This window comes from Puma concolor, chromosome A2, assembly GCF_028749965.1.
Source record: "Puma concolor isolate L17-30 chromosome A2, mPumCon1.1.hap2, whole genome shotgun sequence".
Classification (NCBI taxonomy): Eukaryota; Metazoa; Chordata; class Mammalia; order Carnivora; family Felidae; genus Puma; species Puma concolor.
In genome coordinates this window covers 38672097-38696208 of record NC_141668.1, presented here as the reverse complement: position 1 = coordinate 38696208, position 24112 = coordinate 38672097, and the positions used below count along the sequence as shown (strand labels likewise).

The 24112-nt window shown below is 38.6% G+C and overlaps 2 protein-coding genes across 3 annotated transcripts; both read left to right on the top strand.

Moving 5' to 3' along the window:
• Positions 1-783: 783 nt before the first annotated feature.
• On the top strand, positions 784-994 carry LOC147583111 (uncharacterized). Its single transcript, XM_086692282.1, has one exon. It carries the CDS (start codon positions 836-838, stop codon positions 992-994), a length of 159 nt encoding a protein of 52 aa, XP_086548408.1. The 5' UTR covers positions 784-835.
• On the top strand, positions 991-22986 carry IFRD1 (interferon related developmental regulator 1). Of its 2 annotated transcripts, none has more exons than XM_025930019.2 (12): positions 991-1128; positions 5171-5275; positions 5435-5519; positions 6305-6429; positions 8022-8179; positions 11093-11143; positions 11222-11400; positions 11487-11595; positions 16136-16270; positions 20316-20444; positions 20835-20930; positions 22678-22986. In XM_025930019.2, the coding sequence occupies exons 1-12, from the start codon at positions 1038-1040 to the stop codon at positions 22765-22767; spliced, it is 1353 nt and encodes a 450-aa protein (XP_025785804.1). In that variant the 5' UTR covers positions 991-1037; the 3' UTR covers positions 22768-22986. The 2 variants fall into 2 exon arrangements, with proteins under 2 accessions (XP_025785804.1, XP_086548392.1); XM_086692266.1 differs by lacking the exon at positions 991-1128 and adding an exon at positions 1144-2026.
• Positions 22987-24112: the final 1126 nt, after the last annotated feature.

The following is a 24112-nucleotide window of genomic DNA, read 5'->3' as shown; positions in this document are numbered from 1 at the left end:
AACACTGCAATATTGGTATTTATAGTTTATGTTTGTTTTACCAGCTGTTACAGTCTCAGAAACCAGACTGACCTGGCAGGTAGAATTGTTAAACGACACATTCTTGTGTAGAAATACGACTCCTGCGACACTGAATCGCCAGATCTTTCTAGTCTGTAATAGGAGAAATACACAAACTACACGACTAAGTAAATTAAAGCACACCTTTTTTGGAGGTGCACACAGCCCTGAACCACAGCTCAATGATAAATATTGGTGATCGCTAAACGAATCCAACAACTAAAACCTTGGGGGTGTTCTCGAGCAGGGGTATGGCTGTGCCCGAGCGAGACTGCAGAGAAGCAGGGTAAAGGTTAAACAGAAGAACTCCAGCCTCTGGAGAAAGATGAGCTAAGCTGATTGCGTAGCTCCCAGTTGGAAGCTGGCCGTCGTCATCATGCATACTCGCTGCATTGCTCATCACCCACGATCAACTCAGTCTCTTCCAAGGCGGGGCTGCTGGGAAGCAGGGGAGGGGTCATGAGTTGGGAGGCAAGCCCGTTGGGAGGAGACAGAAGGCGAACCCCTTCCCGGCCCCAAAGGCCTACTACATTTCCCAGAATTAAATGCGGTAGCTAAGAGTCACTCCCTGGGCGCTGCCGGAAGACTTGCGACATGGGATTGGTAGTCAGGATCCGTCAGCCGCCGGAGGTAGGACTCTGGTCGGGAGATCTATACGGATTGGTTACTGGGTGTTCGAGTCCTGCCCACATATAGTGACGACAGGCGGCGGTCTTGCTACTTAAGGCGTCGTGGCCCAGCCCGCCCCGCCTTAGCTCCCGCGCTAGAGAGAAACATGTATCGTTTCCGATCACAGCTCTTCACCGGGATTTCTGCTGCTGCCACCGCCCACTCTTACCCCCGCCGCTTCTCGCCTCTGTTGTTAGCTGAAGACTCGCCTCTTAGCCGCCCTCCGCACAGACGCACGAGTAAAAAGTGCAGCTCCATCGGCTGATCTTTGCTAAGCCCTGAGTTTAGGCGGCACCGGGCGTCCCACGATGCCGAAGAATAAGAAGCGGAATACTCCCCACCGCGGTGGCAGTGGTGGCAGCGGCTCAGGGGCAGCTGCAGCGACGGCGGCGACAGCAGGTAAGGGGGTGTCCCCGTCGCCGGCATCCCAGTTGCCGGCCGGACTAGCGAGTCTCTTAACCTCGGGCAGCCTGGGATTTGTAGTTCCTTCCCTTTAGACATTTGTGTTGGCTGGGCGCTTTAGTTGGCTGGCGAACTACAATTCCCACCGTGCCCTGGCGACAGTACCTCGCGCGATTTGGATCTGGCTTTCGAGCCGAACTCAGGCACCGGCCGTGGGGGCGGGGAGGGGGCGAATAGGTCCTAGGGTCTGAGAGTGGGTCGGAGTCCGGGGTGAAGGGTTGCTGGGCGGGAGAGGCACTGTTTTCAGAAGCTGGTGCTTGCTCTTCAGAGCTCGCCCTGACGGAGGGTGGGGCCGAGTTAGGATTTGCGTCTGGGCTGTCTGTGGTCGTCTTTGACCCCCCGACTCCAACATGGAGTTCTCGGGAATGCTAAAAGTCCGGCGGGTTTGGCCGGGTTCTTGCGTCACGAGGCCTGGACCCTGAGCTGTGGGGCCGACGTGACGCAGAGGCGCACGTGTGGCATCCCGTTCCGCTGCCTTCCTGGGCATCCCGCGTGTCCCATCTGGCTGGGCGCAGGCGTAGGAGGCTTGGGGCCACTGTCCCAGCCTAGGCTCTATTCTTACCCCTGACTGGCACCTGCAGAAATCCCGAGCCCCCTCCTCCTCTTGTGGCCAGAGGGTCCAGGCGACCTCCTCCCCGGGGCAGAAGTCGCGTTCTCCTTTGTGCTGCGTTCTATAGGTTCTGTGCTCTGAGGCCGGAATAGGCGGGGTGGCGAGGAGCTCTGATTGCAGTTGGCCAAAAGTTTAGGTTTTTGTGTTCTCACAGCAAAGTTGAAGCTTTTCCTGAATGGGTAGATGCTTCAATGAATTAATGATTCTGTGCTACTAACTATAGGGGTAAGAATAAAGGACTTCAAAGCGGAAAGTCCTACGAGACACCACTGAACTCAAGTCGAGTATTAAGTTAAACTAGGTGAAGTCAATTTTTTGATGGAGATTTTGAAGTTAAATACTGGAATATTCTCAGACATTATCCCATCGGAACTACCAGCCGTTATGTATTTGTCAACAGAGTTGCAAATCCGACCCACAGAATGATCTGCCTTTGTTCATTAGTGACTAGCCCAATTTTCTTGTTAACAAGAAGGATGATTGGAAACTAGCATTTAAAGCGCTTTCATATAGGATTTATAGCAGCACGAAAACTCGTGTTCGTGTATTAAACATTTAATAATTGACAATAGGAATGGATTGTTATAAGTGCAATTTTTTTCTTGATATCGCTCTTTATTTTGATTGTATCCCTTCGATATTCGTGAAATTCATTTTTTTTTTTTTTTTTTTTTTTTTTTTTTCAACGTTTATTTATTTTTGGGACAGAGAGAGACAGAGCATGAACGGGTGAGGGGCAGAGAGAGAGGGAGACACAGAATCGGAAACAGGCTCCAGGCTCTGAGCCATCAGCCCAGAGCCCGACGCGGGGCTCGAACTCACGGACCGTGAGATCGTGACCTGGTTGAAGTCGGACGCTTAACCGACTGCGCCACCCAGGCGCCCCTCGTGAAATTCATTTTTGATCAAGATGTAAAGTACAAAATTAGTTTGGTGTGGCATATGATTGCTCTGTGTCAGTTGAGGATACCTCTGTACTCTTCTGTTAACCTTTTCCTCCTCTGAAGTAAATCTGAATTCTGTCTGGAAGGCCCTTATTTTATTCTCCTTTAAGCTTGCCTTTTGTTGATGGAATAAATGGTGCAGAGCTGCAAGCCAAAGTCATTTAAAATTTGTAACGATGTTACTAATGGCTTCCTTGAATCGTAAACAAACCTTTTATTCCCTGTGAAACTTCCTGTCTAAGCTTCCTTTCTTCCTGGTACTAACAGAATAACCTCAAGTGGCAGTGGGGGATTGCCTTTCAAATTTTACCTCTAGGCTCTTTCCTGATCTTTAATCAGCCTGATTATTTTCAGTAAAAAAAAAAAAAAAAAAAAAAAAAAAAAAAAAAAAAAAGTATATTTAAACACTGAATTTTAGCATGTTTAAGTGGAAAAGAATTCTTTGATTAGTTTATAAAACTGTACAGGCTTTGAGTGTCTTTGGAAATTTACTCTAGAACTTGTTAACTGTGCTCACCTCTGATAAATGGAGTATGCAGGTGGGATTTACTTTTTTAAAACCTTAATTTGATACCATGTGAATGTATTACTCAAGTGAATAAATAATAATCGAATAGAAGAGATAGAAAGTTGTCGCAAACTTGTACTAATTTATAAGCCACTTACTTACTGGTATTTTTAAATGACACCTAGAAGAGATGGGATTCAGATGAGATTTTAACATGTACAACTAAAAGATAACTTTTCTATCACTTTAATTGGTTGTCCATTTAAATTCTTTCTAAGTTCATGCAAAGTTCTAGGAAGCTGATAAAATTGACAAGTATGCATACCTGTTATAGCACTTAATTTGAAGAGAGCATTTTTTTTTGGTGAAAGAACAAAACCTTGTAAGTAAGCCCCCTAAGAAATAAGGACTATATGTGTCTAGAGCGCTACTTACTTAAAATCACTTGGGAACACAAGGTGGGTGAGTTTGATCTAGATATCAGGCATTCATACACGGTTCTTTTTCTTGGTTTTTCTTTGTTTAACTTCTCTTTCCCTGAGGTCTTGGAAACTGATTGAAACTTAGAGAAAGTGGGGTAAATGTTGTATAGGAATATGTTTCTTGGCAGTTTAGAAATAGACTGAATATGAAAAGGAAAAAGATATGAATTGTTGAATAAATGTTAGTATTATTCAGATGACTCTCAACCATAGCCATGACTTCACATCATGAAGACAATGAAGATAGATCCAGAAATAGAGAATGATGTCATAGATCCTTGTTTATGTGTTTGTTTATTCCTGCCGTAAGGACTCTGATTAATATGTTGTGGTATCTTGGCTTCACTGCTTATTCTTTATGCTTTCCTACTTTGATTGGCAAAGTTTATTTCTTTGGGATAGCAAGCAAATTTGAAGGCCGTTTGCCACCTTATATTGATTTAAAAATCAGGCAAATCTCTGTTCTGGTTAAAAAAAAAAAACTCTAGAAAAAACCCTAAATTTAGTTAGCAGTTTTAGTCAGAGAGGATTTAAACAACAACTTTTCTTAAGGTGGTACATTTCTTGAACATACGCACCTGGTGATGTTTGGTGCAGTCTTTGATTTTACTGATAAAGGAACTTGGGCTCAAAGAAATCAGGTGACTTAGAGTCATTTTGGGGGCAGAATTTGGGATGTAGTTTGATTCACTGCTCAGTGTAATTCATGATTGGGCAGTACTTTTATTAATATCAAATTCCTGCCAAAAAAAAACCCACTTAACTATGGATTTATTTTTTTTTAAGTTAATTTGAGGAGAGATCCTAGTTTTAAAAAAGATTTTTCTAGTAACAGCCCTGATGTTTTTAAAGTGTTGGATATGTTAACCTTTATTTAGAGGTGAACTATTATAACAGGCTTTTATATTAAATATCAAAATTTCTATTTTACTTCTGTTTTCCCCTCTTAACTCGTTTTCTTTAAAACTACCATCCCTTAATGTCTTAATTCTTCCTCATGTGGCAGGTAACCTAAAAATTAATCCATTTACCCTGTTTGTTTACTGTCATATTTGTTCACTAAGCTCAGTCATTCTCCTTGAAAAATACACTTTTCTTATTCTTATGATCTATGATCTCATACTCTTTCTGGATCTATTTTCATCGTCTTCATGATTTAATGTCATGTTTGGAAATAGTTTTTTCGTCCATAATACCAGTTTTTGACATTTCTGAAATTGATGTAGATTGTAAACAGTTGGTGGTCTGAAAAACAGGTGAATTGACTTATTTTAGGAATATTTTAGTATGTTTTTTGTAGTATAATCATCTCTTCACCTAAGTAAGGTTGGGTTTTTATTAATGGATTTTTCCTAAGTAAATTTTAAAATTCCCAACTTAAATATTTGTGTATATGGCAAACACAATCATCTCCTTTGACCCTCTTACCTAATAGGTGGCCAGCATCGAAATGTTCAACCTTTTAGTGATGAGGATGCATCGATTGAAACAATGAGCCATTGCAGTGGTTACAGCGATCCTTCCAGCTTTGCTGAAGATGGTATGAGTTTTAAATTTAAATTTGAAACTTTAGATAAAGGATGTTTTAGGTGGAAGAATTCTTATAGCTAAAGCATACTATCACTGTTCCCCATCTGCTTTTTTTTTTTTTTTTTTTTTTAAACTTAAATTACAATGGTTAGTTTATATTATTTCTTAGGACCAGAAGTCCTTGATGAGGAAGGAACTCAAGAAGACTTAGAGTACAAATTGAAGGGATTCATTGACCTGACCCTGGATAAGAGGTAGGAACTACTGGAAACTCTGTTCATTCTATGTCAGGGATTCTGGCCAGCCACCATGTATATTGTATGCACTTCTCTGAACTTCTCTGATCTTGATTTGTTTACTTTGGATGTTTTAATGTTTTTTGTTCCTTTGGACTTCTAATGTGGATAGGAACATACCAGTAGACTTTAGATGGACTCGGATTAGTCATTATACTAGCATAATAGCACATAACTGTATTTGATTATAATTGAAATGGATTCATTGGATTAACAGTTAATTTTCAGCTTGAAAGAACAGCTAAACCCGGCTTTAAGCCTCTTGTCCACTAATTTTGTTGCTATATGAAAAATAGCAAAGCTAAATTTTCTTATTTCATGGTAGTTCTAAAGCTGACTTACAACACACAGAATTAAAAAGCCCTGGAGATGCAAACATGAACTCTAGACTTTTGTAATAAAAGTGTTAAAAGAAAAAAAAAGTGTGACTTTACTTAAATATGCACTACAAGAGAACATGTCTTGCACATTGAAACTATAAAATATTATATGGTCATTTAAACTTGTGGTTATTAGATGACTAAGCAGAAAAACGTTATATAAAGCAGCTTAAAATCTTTGTGTAATAAGATGAATTGTATATGAAAATTAAATTATTGAAAAATGGTTAGAGCTTGATGACAATTACATAAGAAAATGATTTACAAATCTGTCAATAGAAATGTAGAGGGGACTAGTGGAGTTTTTGTAAGTCATTGACCTATGGTACACTCCAGCTGGATCTTTGATTTTGTTTTAAATAGTGCGAAGACCAGGCAGGCAGCTCTTGAAGGTATTAAAAATGCACTGGCTTCCAAAATGCTTTATGAATTTATTCTGGAAAGAAGAATGACTTTGACTGACAGCATTGAACGCTGCCTGAAAAAAGGTACTGTCCTTATTTTTGAGTCAGAGTCACAGAACTAAAAAGGAATTTGCCACCTCTTGGCAGTAACCTTCGTTAATGGAAATAGAAAACTGGCTCACTCTTTTAACTTTAGGTGTCAAGGAATACACACTATGCTTATTCAAATTCAAAATGAGACTTGTTAGAAACTTTGTTTTTATTTATGTAATAGGCAGCTTAACAGTAGGATTGTGGTGGATTGTCATCCTTTTTTTGTATTGCAAGAAGTGATTGCCATTCTCAAAGAAGAAAGCCTTGAAAGCTTGTGTCAGATGTCAACAAAAGCCATTATTAAAAAAACCATCCCACTTCATCTTTCTGAAATTAAAAAAGTATTATAATCACGTAGCTCATTTTCCCTTGCATGCACTTAAAACATCAGTCATACCTGCAGATGACATCATTTTCAGGATATTCCTTGGGATATTTGAATTCCAGAACTTTGTAGTAGAGATTCTGGAATTCATATTGTTGTAATCCTAGAACTTTTAAGAATGAAGAAAGACATTAAAGATTAAATCTAGTATCACCAGACTTCAGCTTTAGGAACCACCAAAATTAAAAAGACTTGGGGCTGCCAGCTTAATTATTTTGCCAAGTGAGGACATTGTGAGGATAATGACTCTCCATCATTATCTCTTTGTTAACAAAATATTTTTAGCACCAGAATGTGGGAAGCCCACATGCTCTTTTAAATTGAGTGAGCTTTATTAGCTTTATGTCTTTGTTTTTCTCATTTTACCTTACGTGAAAGCTTTGTCAATGAATGGGTATTTGGAAACCTTTCATCCATTCCATCTCTCTCATTGTACAGAATAAAAGGCCTAGGAAATGGGAGATTGGTCTAAGGTTATATAACTTCTTAGTGGTATAGTTGATAGCAGAGCCCACTTTTCTGAGATGTTACAAAGGCTTTTATAGAAGTGTTTACATTGAAACTGTTTTCTTATAATGATAGTTGGATTAGATGACTTCTAAAAATTCCATTCCAGTCTGCTTATTTTATAATTTTTTTGTTTGTCAGGTAGTAATTTGCATGTAAAATCTGCCCAAACCCTTTGGTGTCTGTAGTTTTTGTATGGTTTTAATCCCTTGTTTATTTTCAAAAAATTGGGATGGGGCGGGGGGGACCCTGAAGGTTAAGGCTTTCTCACGGGCTGTGTACATCTGAAATGCTTCAGAGATTAATGCAGAGGCTACCTGAGCACAGTTCTGTGAGTACATGAAAGGTTTGGAAGGTCAAATCAGCTGAAACACGTTATTTTGTAAAACAGAACATGTTTTGTTATAGTACTTGCTTAAGATAGGTATTGATCTCCATTTTACTGCTGACGAAGTATGTTTTGAGAATAAGTCATTTGGCTAGTAAGTGGTGGATCTAGGATTTGAGTGAGGTCTGTTCCAGAGTTTGAGCTCACTAGGGTGCTGCTCAGGTCAAAACTTGGAACGTACTATGGGTTTTGTAAATGGTAGATGATATTTTGGAATTGTACAGATTTGGGAAATGGCTATCTTAATAAGTTAGTCTTCTCAAAGTAATTTTTTTCACGGTTGCACCGTTGTTTTTTCTGTAGGTAAGAGTGATGAGCAGCGTGCGGCTGCAGCACTAGCATCTGTTCTGTGTATTCAGTTGGGCCCTGGGATCGAAAGTGAAGAAGTTTTGAAAACTCTTGGACCAATCCTAAAGAAAATAATTTGTGATGGAACAGCTAGTATCCAGGCTAGGCAAACTGTAAGTATGTGATTTTTTAGTTTATAAATTTATCTAGGCGTGACAGCCAGTTACTCTGATGAATGATCTAGGAAAGTTAGACTTTTTAAACTAGCAGGTTTGTAATTAACATTTTATTTTCATTTGTCTTTCAGTTTGAGTGAACAGACTTAGCATAACAATTGTTTTCTTAAGTTTTCTTTGATGCCATAGAATAGCCCAGATAGATTTCTACACCTTTGAAATTGAAGGTCATACACTAATAGGGAATACTATATTTGAGTTACTTAGGATGATTGAAGAGTAATTTTGAGGGGTGCCTGCATGGCTTAGTTTGTTGAGTGTCTGACCTCGACTTGGGTTTGAGCCCCACATCGGGCTGGCTGCTGTCAGTGCAGAGCCTGCTTCGATTCTTCTGTTCCCCTCTCTCTCTATCCCTCCCCTGCTCTTGCTTGTGCTCTCTCTCAAGAATAAAACATTAAATAATAAAACATTAAAAAAAATTCTTTTGGTTGGAACTTAAAGAAGTGATCTAACAGTGTTTATTGGGCGGTTATATTTTACTCTTAAGAAATGTAATAGGTGTTAAAAAAAATTGGCTTGGTGTGGCCGACAAGTCCTTGTGAAAAGCTGAATGCTCTATTTCCATGGGTGGATTTGGGTTGATGTAGGAATCTGTAACTTGTGAGATCCTCATCTAGTTTTCGGGTTTGAAAAACTTTCATTCTCTAATTGTTTGAAATTTATCACTTATAACAGTTGACTTTAAATTGTTTTTTTGTTTGTTTTTGGTATGCTTAAGTGATTATCACAAACATCTTTCTGAGTTTAGAAAGTAGATTTGGATCTTAATGGATCTTAAGAATCTTAATGCATCATAAGAATTTAATCTTAATAGATTTGAATCTTAAGCTGTTTTCCTAACAAGAGAACCAGTTCAAGTTTTTAATACTTTTAAGAGTGAGTTTTCAAGCTTTCTCTTTAATATTACTTAAAGTAATTGACATTGATCTTTATATCAGATAAACCCTGAAATCTTGGTGGCTTAATAAAAGTTTTTTTCTTGCTCATGTCACTGTGTAAGTAAGTAGTCAGAGACCCTGGTTATCCCCCTGTGGCTCTGCCCTACCTTTAGGTCCTCCATATGGCAGCTATGGTAGCTGGAAGGGGAAAAAGAGGATATATGCTCAGGCCAGAGCATATCCCTTTAGCGGCCAGTTCCTTGGTCTACCAGCTGTATGGAAGCCGGGTATAGTGAGGCTGTTTCCCCCAGAGGCAAAGAAATAGAATTTTGGTGACTTCCTAGGAATCTCTGCTCTCTAGCATTTAGTGATCCCAAAATGGCTATATCGGCTTATGCTGTTGACATTCTTTGCCCCCTTTTTGGGTAGTTTCATGCAACTTTTAAATCATGCAGGACTGGAGAGGTGTTTTTGAAATGTTTGACAGAAAACCCTGTTAGGTGGGTACTTGTAGCGATGTCTTAATTTTCATCATGCGTGAGTTTGTTGTCATTTTTTTAAAAAATATGCTTGATGCTTGCCGTGAATTAAAAAATTCCTTGACAATTCTTATATTAGCAGAGGGATGTAGGCAGTTCTAATTGTTAATACACCTTTTTTCTCTTGAGGCAGCGAAAGGAGAGATGGGGCTTGGCGTGTGCTGCTTGCTCAGGACAAGGGATTACAGATTGAAAGTTTTTGTTACTGAGAATAATACCTAGATTACTTTTTAACTTTAGCAATGTCCAATTTTTACCAGGGTGAAATAATGAAAATAAAACAGTGACACAAAGCAGATTAATGCCACAAGTGTCCTTATGCTACCAGATCCAAACTAACTGAAACCTGGGTGTGCGAATGGTGACTTTAAAGACTTAACGCTTTAGTGGCACTTGGAACAACATGAGAATTTTAATGAAAACGTGGAGAAAAGGGAAGTGGACAATAATAAAATGTCACAAGTCATAAGTTGTTTTCATATGATCTGTTAGAGCAGTGTTCTGAAAATTAATGGCTCCCATTTATGCTACAAGCACATGGTTGCATATGTTTTGTCTTCCAAGTCCATTTTATTAAGTAACTTTACCTTTGTACTCCTATATCGTTCCTTTTTCCCCCCTAACAAAAGGCAGTTACAGGATTCCTGACCGCTTTTCAGTATACTTGGAAAAAAATGGGATCTGGATTAATGAGATCCTTCTTTAAGCGGAAGTTCAAGGAGAGTTATTAAACTGGAGGAGATTTCTGCTCCTACTGTGCTTATTTCTGGAAAAATGATTTCTTTTGGAAGTTTTCATAGTAGAGTCTACGTAAAAACAAATGAACATAAATGGTTTTAAAAGCCTTGTAACGGGCGCCTGGGTGGCGCAGTCGGTTAAGCGTCCGACTTCAGCCAGGTCACGATCTCGCGGTCCGGGAGTTTGAGCCCCGCGTCGGGCTCTGGGCTGATGGCTCAGAGCCTGGAGCCTGTTTCCGATTCTGTGTCTCCCTCTCTCTCTGCCCCTACCCCGTTCATGCTCTGTCTCTCTCTGTCCCAAAAATAAATAAACGTTGAAAAAAAAAATTTTAAAAGCCTTGTAACAAACTTAATGTGTTTTAAACGTTTTTAGTAGAGTAGACTTCTTAATCTCCAATGTGCAAACTTCATCTCTTTCTTTGAGTTGGAGTTGGAAGTTTGAAAACTATCTGCTGGATTAATGGAAGAACTGAGAGAAAGAGAAGAACTTAACCATACTCTCAGTTTGGTAGCATAGTTTGAGCTGAAAGCCACTTCCCTTAACTCTTGATTCTATATTCTCTCTTTTTATACTCTGCTTGGGAACATTATAGTCATGTAGTTAAGAACATTTTCACATTGAATTATAAAAGCAGGAAGATACAGAAATAGTAAGAAAATTACAAACATTAATGTCTATATTTACTTTTTTTTTAGTGTGCAACTTGCTTTGGTGTTTGCTGTTTTATTGCTACAGATGACATTACTGTAAGTAGAAAACCTTTGACCCAGTTATTCGCTTGTTTCAAATTTAAGATGGTTACCTTATTTAATGTTCTGCATTAGGAGCTGTATTCAACTCTGGAATGTTTGGAAAATGTCTTCACCAAGTCCTACCTCAAAGAGAAAGACACTAATGTTATTTGCAGCACCCCTAATACGGTGCTTCACATCAGCTCGCTTCTCGCATGGACCTTATTATTGACCATATGCCCGATCAGTGAAGTGAAGAAAAAGCTTGAGATGTATGTATTCTTTGTTTCATATTTTATGAAAACCTACATTGACATGATTGGCTGTGTTCACATAGTAATGACTAACTGTTTTTTAGGCATTTCCATAAACTTCCAAGCCTCCTGTCTTCTGATGATGTAAACATGAGAATAGCTGCTGGTGAATCTTTGGCACTTATGTTTGAATTGGCCAGAGGGATGGAGAGTGTAAGTATTTAATGAATAGAGAAAAAAAGATTATATCACAAGGACTGTGATTCTATCATTATCTTCATAATTAAGAGTTAGATGATAACTTCGGAGTATAGCCAGCTTGAAAACCAAGTGATTGATTGCCCTGCTTCTTGGCAGTGATGATAAAAGTTTTAAGAGCATAAACCAGTAGGGGTTGGTAGAGCAACATTTGAGCGTTATTGCACTTACCCTTGCTGTCTATAGAACTCAAGTTTAGGGGCACTTTTACCATGGAGAAAGTTATTTACTACAATCTGTTTGGAACTGCTTGGATTTCTCAGGCACAGGACACATTCAGGTGATTCAGGCATGGATGCCTTATCAAAAATGTCAGACAAGTGGATGAAATACTAAGTCAACATAGCTTTGGGATCAGATAAATTTAATCATTGTTGTTTAACTTCTCTAAGCCAAAGCTGGAAACAAGCATGGACCTTTAGACTGGGACATGTGCTTTGTAGTTCCCCATCCACTGTCTGCTTGTCATGTTGTTACTCAATTTGGCTCTCAAAGGTATTTTGTGATAGGTGACCAGCTTTACTGGATTGCCTGATACTGTTCTAAGGTTAGCGTTAACAGCCCTGTGTTCCAGGAAACCTCTCATCTCTGGCTAACTGGGATGTTTGGCACCCTAGTTTGTATCCCCTGTTGTGAACCTTTGGTTACTTACTAGGTGCTCTTTAATGTAAAGACAACAACTATACTTCTGGAATGAAACCTTTTCTGGAATTAAATGTGTTATTTAATAGTGAATAATTCCAAATAGGATTAATAATATCTCTGTCGCCTTTGTTCTTCACATTTCATTCTAGTCCTATGTTTAAAAATAATGTTTAGGCTTGGAGCGCCTGGGTAGCTTAATTGGTTAAGCATCTAACCTTGACTTCAGTTCGGATCTTGCACTCATGGTTTGTGTGTTTGAGCCCTGCATCGGGCTCTGCACGGACATTGCGGAGCCTGCTTTAGATTCTGTCTTTCTCTCTCTGCCTCTCCCCCACTTGCTTTCTTTCTCTCTCTCTCTCAAAAAATAAATAAAAATAAACTGGAAAAAAAACCAAAACAATGTTTTAGGCTCTTAAAACTTCTATCTAGGAAGTGTCTTTGTTAGGCTTCCTCTAACCTCCCCCGCCTTTTTTTTTTTGAAAGCTAGCAGGTAGAATGGAAAGAAGCTATTAATGCTGTCAGCGAACGAATGTACTTAGGAGAAATTGGACTCAAGCTTAGCAATCAATTTAATTTTATTGAGCTACTTAATGGCTCCTTAACCTCAAGGCATAGAAGCCAGATGTCCCAGTTTTTTAATTTTATTTTACTCTACTGGCTATAAATGGTAATTTCTTTGCTTTTTCCTTTGAAGTGTATCTTAAAAGTAAAGTAATATTACAATTTAAATTATTCATGTTGGATTTTTTAAAATAATTGTGTAAACATACATTTATTATTACTCACATATCTTCTTTGTTCTCCGGGTTTGATAAATTGTAGGAGATAGAGCTAGAACTCAGGTCAGATTAAACATGTTTGGATAAGTCCCTATCTAAGGACAAAAATGAACTGAGTTACAGAATAGAACCTAGTGTTTTGTTTGCTATTTTTGTTAAGTAAGCTTTTTGAAAGTGAGTTTGTGGTATTGGGTAGGAGTAGATGTAGGGCATTCAAAAAATTAAACCAAGTGTTGATGAATACATAGGCTGATTTAAATTGTGGTTTTAGTAGCAAATGCATGGCATGGAAATATTCAGAGCCTTTGCTAATGTAAGTTTCCATGGGGAATTAGAAATTGTGAGAGCTCTCTCTCTAGTTTATTATGCATATTTGCTCTGTAACCACATAGGTAGGTGTGTGCTCTGGAGCCACACTCCCAGGTTCAAATCTCTTTTCTACCCTTACTAGTTGGATAATTTGGGCAACTTCTCTATGCCTCAGTATCAGTATCTTTAAAATGCAGAATAAAATAGTAATTGCCTCATAAGGTTGTTGAGAACACAATAGGTACAGTATAAGTGGTAGCTATTACTGTTAACTCTTGATTAAACTGAGTATTACTTCCCCTCTCTGGCAGTGGTCTAGTAGTGGCCTTTTAGGAGCTCTCTAGAATAACTTACAATAACACCAAGACTGTTCACTAGGCAGAGTTACAGTTCTTGGGAGCCAAATAACATGCTGACCCTGGAAGACATACCAAAATATAGCATAGACCTTCCTTGATTCTCCCATTTTTATACCCTGCTTAACCTGACAAAGGAAGTGCTTCAGGAGAGAAACAGACACACACCCTTGTGTGATCATGATTCTGCTATTTTCTTTTTATATTTGATAGGAGTTAAAGTGTTTATTTGTACCCCAAGAGTCCCAATTTTCATTTGTCCCTGGATATATAGTTTACTATATAGTTATCCTAAGCCCCAATAAGTTGGCTTTCGGATGCTATTTATGGACTGTTTTTGTTCTATATTTTCTTTCTTTTTTTTTTTTTTTTTCAATGTTTTTATTTTTGGGACAGAGAGAGACAGAGCATGAACGGGGGAGGGGCAGAGAGAGAGGGAGACACAGAATCGGAAGCAGGCTCCAGGCTCTGAGCCATCAGCCCAGAGCCCGACGCGGGGCTCGAACTCACGGACCACAAGATCGTGACCTGGCTGAAGTCGGACGCTTAACCGACTGCGCCACCCAGGCGCCCCATATTTTCTTTCTTTTTAATGCCCAAATGTTTCGGAGACATTTCCCTACAATATTTAACATTTGTTTTTTCCAAGTTAGTACTATATTGAACTCAGTGATTGATACCGTAACTAGATTGAGTTTTATCGGTTGCAGAGATCAATTACAGTGGGATTTCTTAACGTCTGTATGGTTGGTAGGTTGGGCTGTGTAATTTTCTGTTGGGAAGAGGGTGCGGGTGCGGTCCTGTGCATTTTAGGATGTTTAGCAACATCTCTGGCCTCTCCTCATTAGATGCCCGTAGCAACTGCTCCTTCCTCAGGTATGACAACCAAAAATGTCCCTGGACATAGCCGAATGTCCCCGGTGGGTCAGACTAGTAGTGGTTCTCAGTTCTTAAAACAAGTTAAGTTAATATGTAGAGTTTTCTTAATTTCATTTATTTTCCTATATGTATTGTAAGATTTTCCATACATTTTTCTTTGAGAATACTATAACAGAATGAGTAGCCAGTGAAATGAGTAGGAAACTTCCAGTGTCTGAAATGTACTTGTTTCTACAAGTAAAACTTTATGAAAGCATCACATTCATTGGAATTTATATACATAGAGATAAACATGACTTTCATCTGTTTTAATAAAACCTCATCAGCTTTGGTAGTAGATTTTCTAGATGCAAATCTTAAGGTATTGTTCCAGTTACTCAGACATAGGAGGTTGATTTGGAACGTTTGAAGAAAACTTGTTGAAATAGTTAATAATACACAATCTCTAAAATATTGACAATAAGAAAATATGTACTTAAAAGTTGGGGTATCAGTTGTAATTTTCCACCAGTAATAATAAATTTTAAATAATAAAATTTCTACCAGTTTAATAATCTTTTTAATTTTAGACTTTAAAAGAAATTGCATTTATGCTTTTTAAGCTTAAACAATTATATATACAATTTGAAGAATATCCAGAATAAGATCTACTTATTTTAATAGAACAAGTTAAATGATTATTATAGCTAATGCAAAAAATATTAAACAGTCATTAATAAGTGGAACTGGAGATTGTTTACTTTCTGGCTTCTCTAAGTGTCTGCTCTAATTTTGGTCAGCTAAATAACTTTGAATCATTTTTTTAATGTGTTTATAAAATGTACATAGGGAATAAAAACACTCAAAGATACTTCTTAAAAGTATAGCCATTGTTAAACTATAACAAGGAAACTCACAGTCAAATCAGGACAGTAGCAAATAGTAATACATTTTGTGGCTTTTCTTCAGAAGGGATTAAAATATCTTCTTAGCTTGAGTAACTTAAGTACATGAAGTGTACACCTGAGTTAAATGCTTGCTTGTTTGAAAAATGAAGAGTAAATAAGAAATTAGGTGTTTTAAGCGTTACTGATCGCTTGTACTTTGGGAATAAGAATATTTGGAATTCTGGGATTGTGTGCTTTGGGGACTGAAGAGCCAAAGGATAGAAGCTGTGTTGATATTTGTGGTATCTGACTTCCACTGAACTTTGAAATCCCAGGAATATCTTGAATACGGTAGGAACACAATAAGTATTTGTTGACTGTATCTGGATATAGTTGGGAGGGGAATGTTAATTGGTTAGTGGTAGTGTATCATCTCGTAGTCCCCATTTCTGGATTAAAATTTTCGCATGATGCTATAGATGTGTGAACGTGTGCCTGTGTGCCGAGATCTCTAAAGAGCTCCGAGATGTGTGGTGCTCCTTTTACCACTGCTGGGGGATTTCCAAAGTGGACTGTTCTTTGTTAGCGCTAGGAAAGGTTGGGGTGGTGGCGGCGGGGGAAAGGAACCCAGTAACAAACTAAAATTGTTTTTCCTGACCAGGACTTTTTTTATGAAGACATGGAGTCTTTGACTCAGATGCTTAGGGCTTTGGCTACAGATGGAAACAAGCACCGTGCCAAAGTGGACAAGAGAAAGCAGCGGTCCGTGTTCAGAGACATCCTGAGGGCAGTGGAGGTAGGTCTCTCAATGCTACAATGCCTACTCATTTTGAATGAGATCGTTTTAGGCTAAACTTGGCAGTTGGGTCATTTTGTTGGTTGAACTTCACCTTTGATCAAAATAGTTTCCTCATTTTAAGCCTGGAGGGTATTTTTAACAACATATATATTTTTTTTAAACAAAGGCAAATTTCATTTTGATGCATAAAGGTACTTTTTTCTTAGTTTAAAAAATACACAGTGTATTTCCCTTTGTTGTACTTGTCATCATTTAAACAGTGGTGCTTAGCACATACATATTTAGTACAGTGTTCTCTGTGAATAGTGAATTATTGCCTACCCGTCAGTACTTTTAAGCAAAGACCTCTGTATTCTCCCTAGGAAGCCTAGGTGCTAAAATAACAAAACCCAGCATTTAAGTAATGTTTTAAAATCATCCGATACTTGAGTACCTTTTACAGTCTTCTAACCTGTTTCAATCTACCTGGCAAATAAATTGATTTAGAAACCTTCAGGGATTCGAATAGAAGGCACAGTTAAGAGGAACTGCAGGTTAAGGGCAGTTTTACTGTGGAGAATACCAAAGTCATTAACATTTTCTTTTATTCCTTTTTTTTTTTTTTTTGGTTTGACCAGGTAAGAAATATTTCTTGCACATAAAGGATAAATATCTCAGGTTCTTACTATCCCAATAGGGCAGCTCATTTAAGAATAAGTGTGTCACCAGAGTCTTCAACCTGGCGTGTATATGAAAATTTAGAATGGTAATTAAAAAAAATAAAGATGCTAAGATCCCATTCAGGTCCAGTTTTGAAATATTCCAGTGATTCTCATGCATAGCCTGCTTAAGAATTTTGTTCATTTTAATCCAAGTAAAACTTAGGGTATAAATTAGTATAGAGATCTTCAGGGATCTATGCATTTCAGTTTATGCTAACTCTAATTACATTATAGTAATATTTTATATTTACTCTGGTTTTTAGAATCTGAAAAATAAAAGCCTCCAAGCTCGAGCAGACATCTATGTTAAAAATTGATCCTTTTGATCTTACAATTTTAGTGCGGTGGTGTCCCCAAATTAAGCAAGGCATTTTCTTGAATAACTACAAACTACTCCTCTATTTGGATAATGTCACCGCCAAAGATAAGATAATGGTGTGTTCTATGTTTTCTGGATTAGACCTGATGTCAGATTTTCTGTCTTGATGCATCCTTTCTGGATCAAAGATTGTAAGGCTCAGCAGGATTTGAGCAGACCCTGTTGACAAGCCCCTCGGCCTGAGCAGCCACAGCACGCAGCACTGATTGTCCTAAGACACAAGCCAGATCGCAGTGCACACCAGCCTTAACAGGCCTCTCATGTGCCCCCCACCCCTGCCCAGCACCTCCTACAAGTGAAAGCCCTTTCTTTGCCTCATAATTCTTCCCTGCAGTGCTCTCCCCTTAGGCCTTCTCCACCCTCCCCTCTCCACCTCAGGATTTCCCTTCCTCCCCTGCCCTTTGCCTGGGTTCCCTCTTCTCCAGCTCTGCTTCAGTGTACCTGCTGAAGAAAGGTCTGTCCTCACAGCCTTGCTAAGTGTTCTTGTTTCCTAACTTTCACTGGAACCCAGCTTTCTCTGAAGGACCCTGCTTCCTTGATGGGTCTTTTAAATGAAGCTGATTAAACTGCCGTAGAGGAGAGTTCTCCATTTCAGGTGTGCTTGTTGCTGCCCATCCTTTCTTTTCATCTGGAAATCATTCTTTAAGCTCATGTATGTCTCAATCAGCAAGCATTTAATACGTTAAGTGCCTTGATACAAAGTTTTCTTATTTCTGTTCCATTATAACACTTAAGTAGCACAGTTATTTTTTTAAGGAAGAATGGAGACCAAAGGCAGAAAGAACAGTAAGTAGCACAGCTGGAATTTGAACCCATTGTACTGTGCCATCAACAGGGCCACATGCTGCAGATAGGTCAAGTGAGAGAGAGTGAAGTAAGTGTCCATTGGATTTGTCAATTCGGTCATTGGTGGGTGACCTTTATAAGAGCAGCTTCAGTAGAGTGATGTCAGGAAAGCTTGACTGAAGGGGATTGGAAAGTGAAGCAGTGGAGATGTTGTGTTTTGACTGTTCTTTTTTTTTTTTTTTTTAATTTTTTTTTTTTAACGTTTATTTATTTTTGAGACAGAGACAGAGCATGAACGGGGAGGGTCAGAGAGAGGGAGACACAGAATCTGAAACAGGCTCCAGGCTCTGAGCTGTCAGCACAGAGCCTGACGTGGGGCTCGAACTCACGGACCGCGAGATCATGACCGGAGCCGAAGTCGGCCGCTTAACCAACTGAGCCACCCAGGCGCCCCATTTGACTGTTCTTTTCAAAAACGTGGCTGTAACTGGAAGGGGAAAGGGTTGATCACTGGATCGTGGGAGGGTTTTGTTGTTTTGTTTTGTTTTAGATGCTGGGTGTTTTAGATGCTCCCTTTATGGGAGAAGGAACCAGTGGAGAAGGGAGCATTTTAAAATACAAGTTTATAATTTTAGTTTGAGGGTATGATGATAGATTGAGAGTGTGATGTAAGGAGTATGATTTGCCTTGAATCGGAGAGATTTAGGAGAGGAATAGGTTATGATGCAGATGAGTTTAGACAGAGCTCTTTCCTGGTGTCTCAGTGTTTCTGAAATGAGAAAGGCTGAAATAGTAGAACCCTGTTGGGTGTTTTTTCAGTTGTTGTGACAGACCAGGCAGTTTGTGCTTCACAGACATGCTTTATCTTACACTTCTCATAACTCTGTGGTATAGGTATTGAAGGCTCCACTTTACAGGCAAGGGAACAGACCCAAAGGGGTTAAATTAGTTGCCAAAATGACAAGCCAGTGAGTGGCACACCCATGTAAGTCTAGATTTCATGTTGTTTTCTATCACATTATATAATGTGTCTGCTGAGAAGGAAGGGGGCTAGGTAGATGTCGGGGAGCTGATTGGAGTGGTCAAGTTCCATCTCCTTTGTTCTGTCCCTGTGGTGATCAGCTGCTCTCTTCCTAGTTACTCTTTCATAATCATGATTCATTAAAGAATGGAGCAGCCAGTTTTTTTTCATCCCAAGTTCTGCCCCTGTTCTGGGTGACTCCTCCCTACATTTGGAGGGCCCTTTCCTGTATTTGTTTCAATGGTCTTTACTTCCATTTCCTTTATTTCCTTGATTCACTAGTTTCCCACTCATGATTGTACTTTAGAAATTGTCTTCTGGAAAAGTTCCATCTCTGAAGTCTTAAACTCCATTTGTTAACCTCTCATTTTTTTAGTAAGTCTGCTCTGAGACCCTTGGAGCCCTCTTGTTGCTGGTACTCTACTTTTTGGTTGGTCTGTTATGTCAGTTCCATTTATCTTCCCTTCCTTCCGTTGACCCCCGCTTCTTCTCAGTTTCACTCCTGGTGTGTGGGGCATCTTGTCTTCTGACTTGTCTTGCAGCATCCTGCTCCTCTCTCCCCACCTCACCCTGTATTTGTAGACCAATATAGATACCTGATTTTTTTCTTCAAGTTTGTTGAGTGTTCTTGAAATTTAAAGACATTCACAACAATATGGTTTTGCCAATAGTATTTATCCGAACTTGGTTGTGCCTTTAAGTCTACTATAAATAGACAAGTTCTGTACCCTTATATTAGGATAATACTTGCTAGTCTGTTCACATCTCAGGGGTGGAGGTATCGGAGTTACCAGTTTAAACCATATTGTTTACTTGTAAATGTGTCTGTTTAGAAATTGTGTTTCTGGGGGCGCCTGGGTGGCGCAGTCGGTTAAGCGTCCGACTTCAGCCAGGTCACGATCTCGCAGTCCGTGAGTTCGAGCCCCGCGTCAGGCTCTGGGCTGATGGCTCAGAGCCTGGAGCCTGTTTCCAGTTCTGTGTCTCCCTCTCTCTCTGCCCCTCCCCCGTTCATGCTCTGTCTCTCTCTGTCCCAAAAATAAATAAAAACGTTGAAAAAAAAAAAATAAAAAAAAAAAAAAAAGAAATTGTGTTTCTGTAGGATCTTGTGAAGCCATCTTAATTCCTCTTAAAATTTTTGGTTCTTCTGTTGGCTAGGAACGGGATTTTCCAACAGAAACTGTTAAATTTGGTCCTGAACGTATGTATATTGATTGCTGGGTCAAAAAACATACCTATGACACCTTTAAGGAAGTTCTTGGTTCAGGCATGCAGTACCATTTGCAGGTGAGTGTGAGTGACCTCTTTTCTGTATGTTTGTTTTTAAATTAGCATTTTGGAATGTAGTTCACTTAATGGGCTTTTGAAGTTAGTTGGATATGGAGATGCTTTCATCATGGTACAGAGCTGCATTTATTTTTTTTAAAGTAGAATTGGTAAGTAGGCAACTTCTTGGTGGAACATCTGTAAGTTTTGTAGACGACTTTTGCTTATGTAACTTTCTTGGATTCGAGGCATTGGAAACAACTTAGTCTCATAAAGAGGAAAATAAGTGACCCAAGTACTTATTTATAAGCTCCACATAACTTCTATTAATCAGATTTCACTTTATGTAGTAAAAAAGAGCTGATATTTGATAATGAGCCTGATTTTATTTACCTTTCTGTTTTACCGAAGTCAAATGAATTCCTTCGTAATGTATTTGAACTTGGACCCCCAGTGATGCTTGATGCTGCAACACTTAAAACCATGAAGATTTCACGGTTTGAAAGGGTAGGTTTTGTTTTTGTTTTCATCAGAACTCAATGCATCAAAGAAAAGTAGACCGAGGCTTTGATTCTACCAGGTGATAGGTATTTAGCGGAGTCTGTGGGCTTGTAGTGCTTTATGATGTTTCAGACACAGAATAGCTGTATTAAAATTGTAGACACTTTATTTAGAGTATCAGGAGTTACAATGAATAATTTTTATCTATAATCCTATTAGCACAGAAATTATTTTCCTTTCTTGTTTTCTTTTATTCTGTTAACTTTTTATAGTTATGAATAAGTACACAGTATCTTTTGTATCAGATAACTAAGCCTACTTAGTAAGTACCAGATCCATTTTGCAAGCTGAGAAAACAGGTGCTCAGAGAGTTTGTAACATTAAATACTAATTAATGTAATTTCACTTAACATTTCCAAAATCCTTAATTATATTTTTATGTTTTTATTGAGGTGAAATTCACATAACCTAAAATAAACTATTTTAAAGTGTAGAATTCACTGGGGCGCCTGGGTGGCTCAGTTGGTCAAGTGTCTAACTTGATTTCAGCTCAGGTCATGATCTCACGCTTTTCATGAATTTGAGCCCCGCATCGGGCTCTGTGCTGACCGTGTGGAGCCTGCTTGGGATTCTGTCTCTCCCTCTGCCCCTTCCCTATTCATGTGTGCATTCTCTCTCTCTTTCTCTCTCACTCTCAAAATAAATAAACATTAAAAAAATGAAGTGTACAATTCAGGGCATTTAGTGTACTCAACAATGTTGCGCAACTGTCATCTCTGTTTAGTTTCAGAATATTTTCATCACTGCAAAAGGAAACTTATATCCATTAAACATTCCCTTCTCATCCCTCCCCACCCCCCCAAGCTGCTGGCAACCACTGATCTGCTTTCTGTCTCCATGCATTTACCTATTCTGGATATTTCATGTAAATAGATTCCTAAAACGTGACCTTTTGTGTGACTTTTTTCATTCAGCATCATGTTACCAATGTTCATCCATATTCTAGCATGTCCCAGTGTTTTAGTACTTTTTGTGGCTGAATAACACTCCATTGTGTGGATACACCACGTGATTATCCATTTATCAGTTGATAAACTTTTAGCTTGTTTCTGCTTTTTGGCCATTGTGAATAGTGCTACTGTGAACATTTGTGTACACGTTTTTGTTAGAGCACCTGTTCTCAGTTCTTTTAGGTATATACCTAGGAGTGGAGTTGCTGGGTCATAGGGTAGTTTTGTGTTTAACTTTGTAAGGAACTGCCAAACTGTTTTCTGTAATGACTGAACCATTTTGCATTCCCACCAGTAGTGTATGAGAGTTCCAATTTCTGTATCCTTATCAACACTTTTTATTCTGGCTTTTTTTGTTTTATAGCCATACTAGTGGGTGGGAAGTGCTTAACTATATTTTTATAGACTATAGTTAGTCATTTTTATAGCCACATAATTGATGATTAGGTATTTTAATATTAATATCTTTACATACATTTCTCTTTTGAATCCCTTCTTGGATGAAATCTTTACATGGGAATACAGGGCTGGATTATGACTCTTTGATATGTACTGCCAAATAACCTTCTAAAGTTATTCTATCATTTGTAATTGTTTCCAGTAATGAATGAAGGCATGTAGCTATTACACACACATTTGACAACATTTTTATGATTTTAAAATGTTACGATTTTAAAATGTTAAAATACAAGAATATTTTAAGCTTTAGTGATTCACTTGTATTTTCCTTTCCTTCATTTCAGCATCTGTATAATTCTGCAGCCTTCAAAGCTCGAACAAAAGCTCGAAGCAAATGTCGAGATAAGAGAGCAGATGTTGGAGAATTCTTCTAGATTTTTGGCACTTGAAGATCACTTTCTAATTTTTTTTTTTTTGTAATTTCTAATGTATTTAAACTAGAGATAGTTTTTATCTTTGGGTTAACATAGATGGCTTTTGTAGCAGGGGTTATAATTTAATGTACAATATTGCAAATGGTGAGTTCTGGTTATTGAATATTCTCTGTAAATATAATCCGTAAACATAAATAAAGTATTTGTAATGTTTGGTCATTTCTATTTATGAAGAGCAAAAATATGTTACTGTACTTGATTTCATAATGAGGAAACCTATCACCCAAGTTTAAATATCTTATACTGTAGTTGTCCAAAAATATTGATTGTAATGTTGTAAATATACAAAGTACTTAATATACTAGACAAGTGAGTTTTGGATACAGTTTTGGGAGCTAATTCTTTTAGAATTCTGCTATATTTTAATTATTAAATGGGATCTAATCATTTTAGTTCTGTCACTGGGGTTGACGAAGCATGAGACCTTAGAGCTACTCTGAAAGGCCATTTGGTCTTTGAGACCAAAGCTAGTGGGAGTTCATGAGGAGTTCAGCATATGCCAGAAAAGCTGCCAACCTTGACCTCTGAGGGCAGTAACACATTTTATCTGCTATAGTCTTACATTTTAAAGATCTTTTCACACTAAAAGTGCTTCTTTTCTAGTAGAAGAAACATATATGGGTTTGAGGTACAAAGTTCAAAATAACCAACCTAGATAGGGGGAGAGAGACAAAACTCATATATTTGGAAGCATGAAGATAGATGAAAGAATGTAGCAATGTCATTGGGTATATCACTGTAGAATAGTACTTAGCGCCTCATTGGGATTCTAGTTACTGATTTCTTTGGGTTTAGTGCAGAAAACAGTAGTAAGAGGCTTCACGGGTGGGGTAACCTGTACACTAGAGAAGACCCCAGATCCGTGAAGGTGTTCTTCCCAAACCAGGGCTCTTCCTCCCCGACATTCTCAACAACTCCTGGGACATGTGATGTAGCTTCTTGTTGAAACCGTATTGTCTGGCCTGTAGAGTCGCTGTAGCTGTGGCAAGCGTGAGTCCCATCTCTCAGTTCTGGTGCAGAGGAAAACTGCCTCGGAATCCAGAACTGGAGTTTGCTGTTGCCACCTTCTTGTACTCCCAAGTAGGTCAGAATCCTCGAAAAAACGATTACAAGTAGTTACCGCCCATAAATTTTCAATTTCGTATATGTATACTATTTTTAAATAAAAATTTTTATTAAAATGATGTATATACATAGTTGAATGGTACCTCAGGGATTGTAAGGGGGAAAGTTAGCTCCCTGCTCCATCCTTTTCCATTTCACAGGGGCCGTTTCAGCCTTTGGT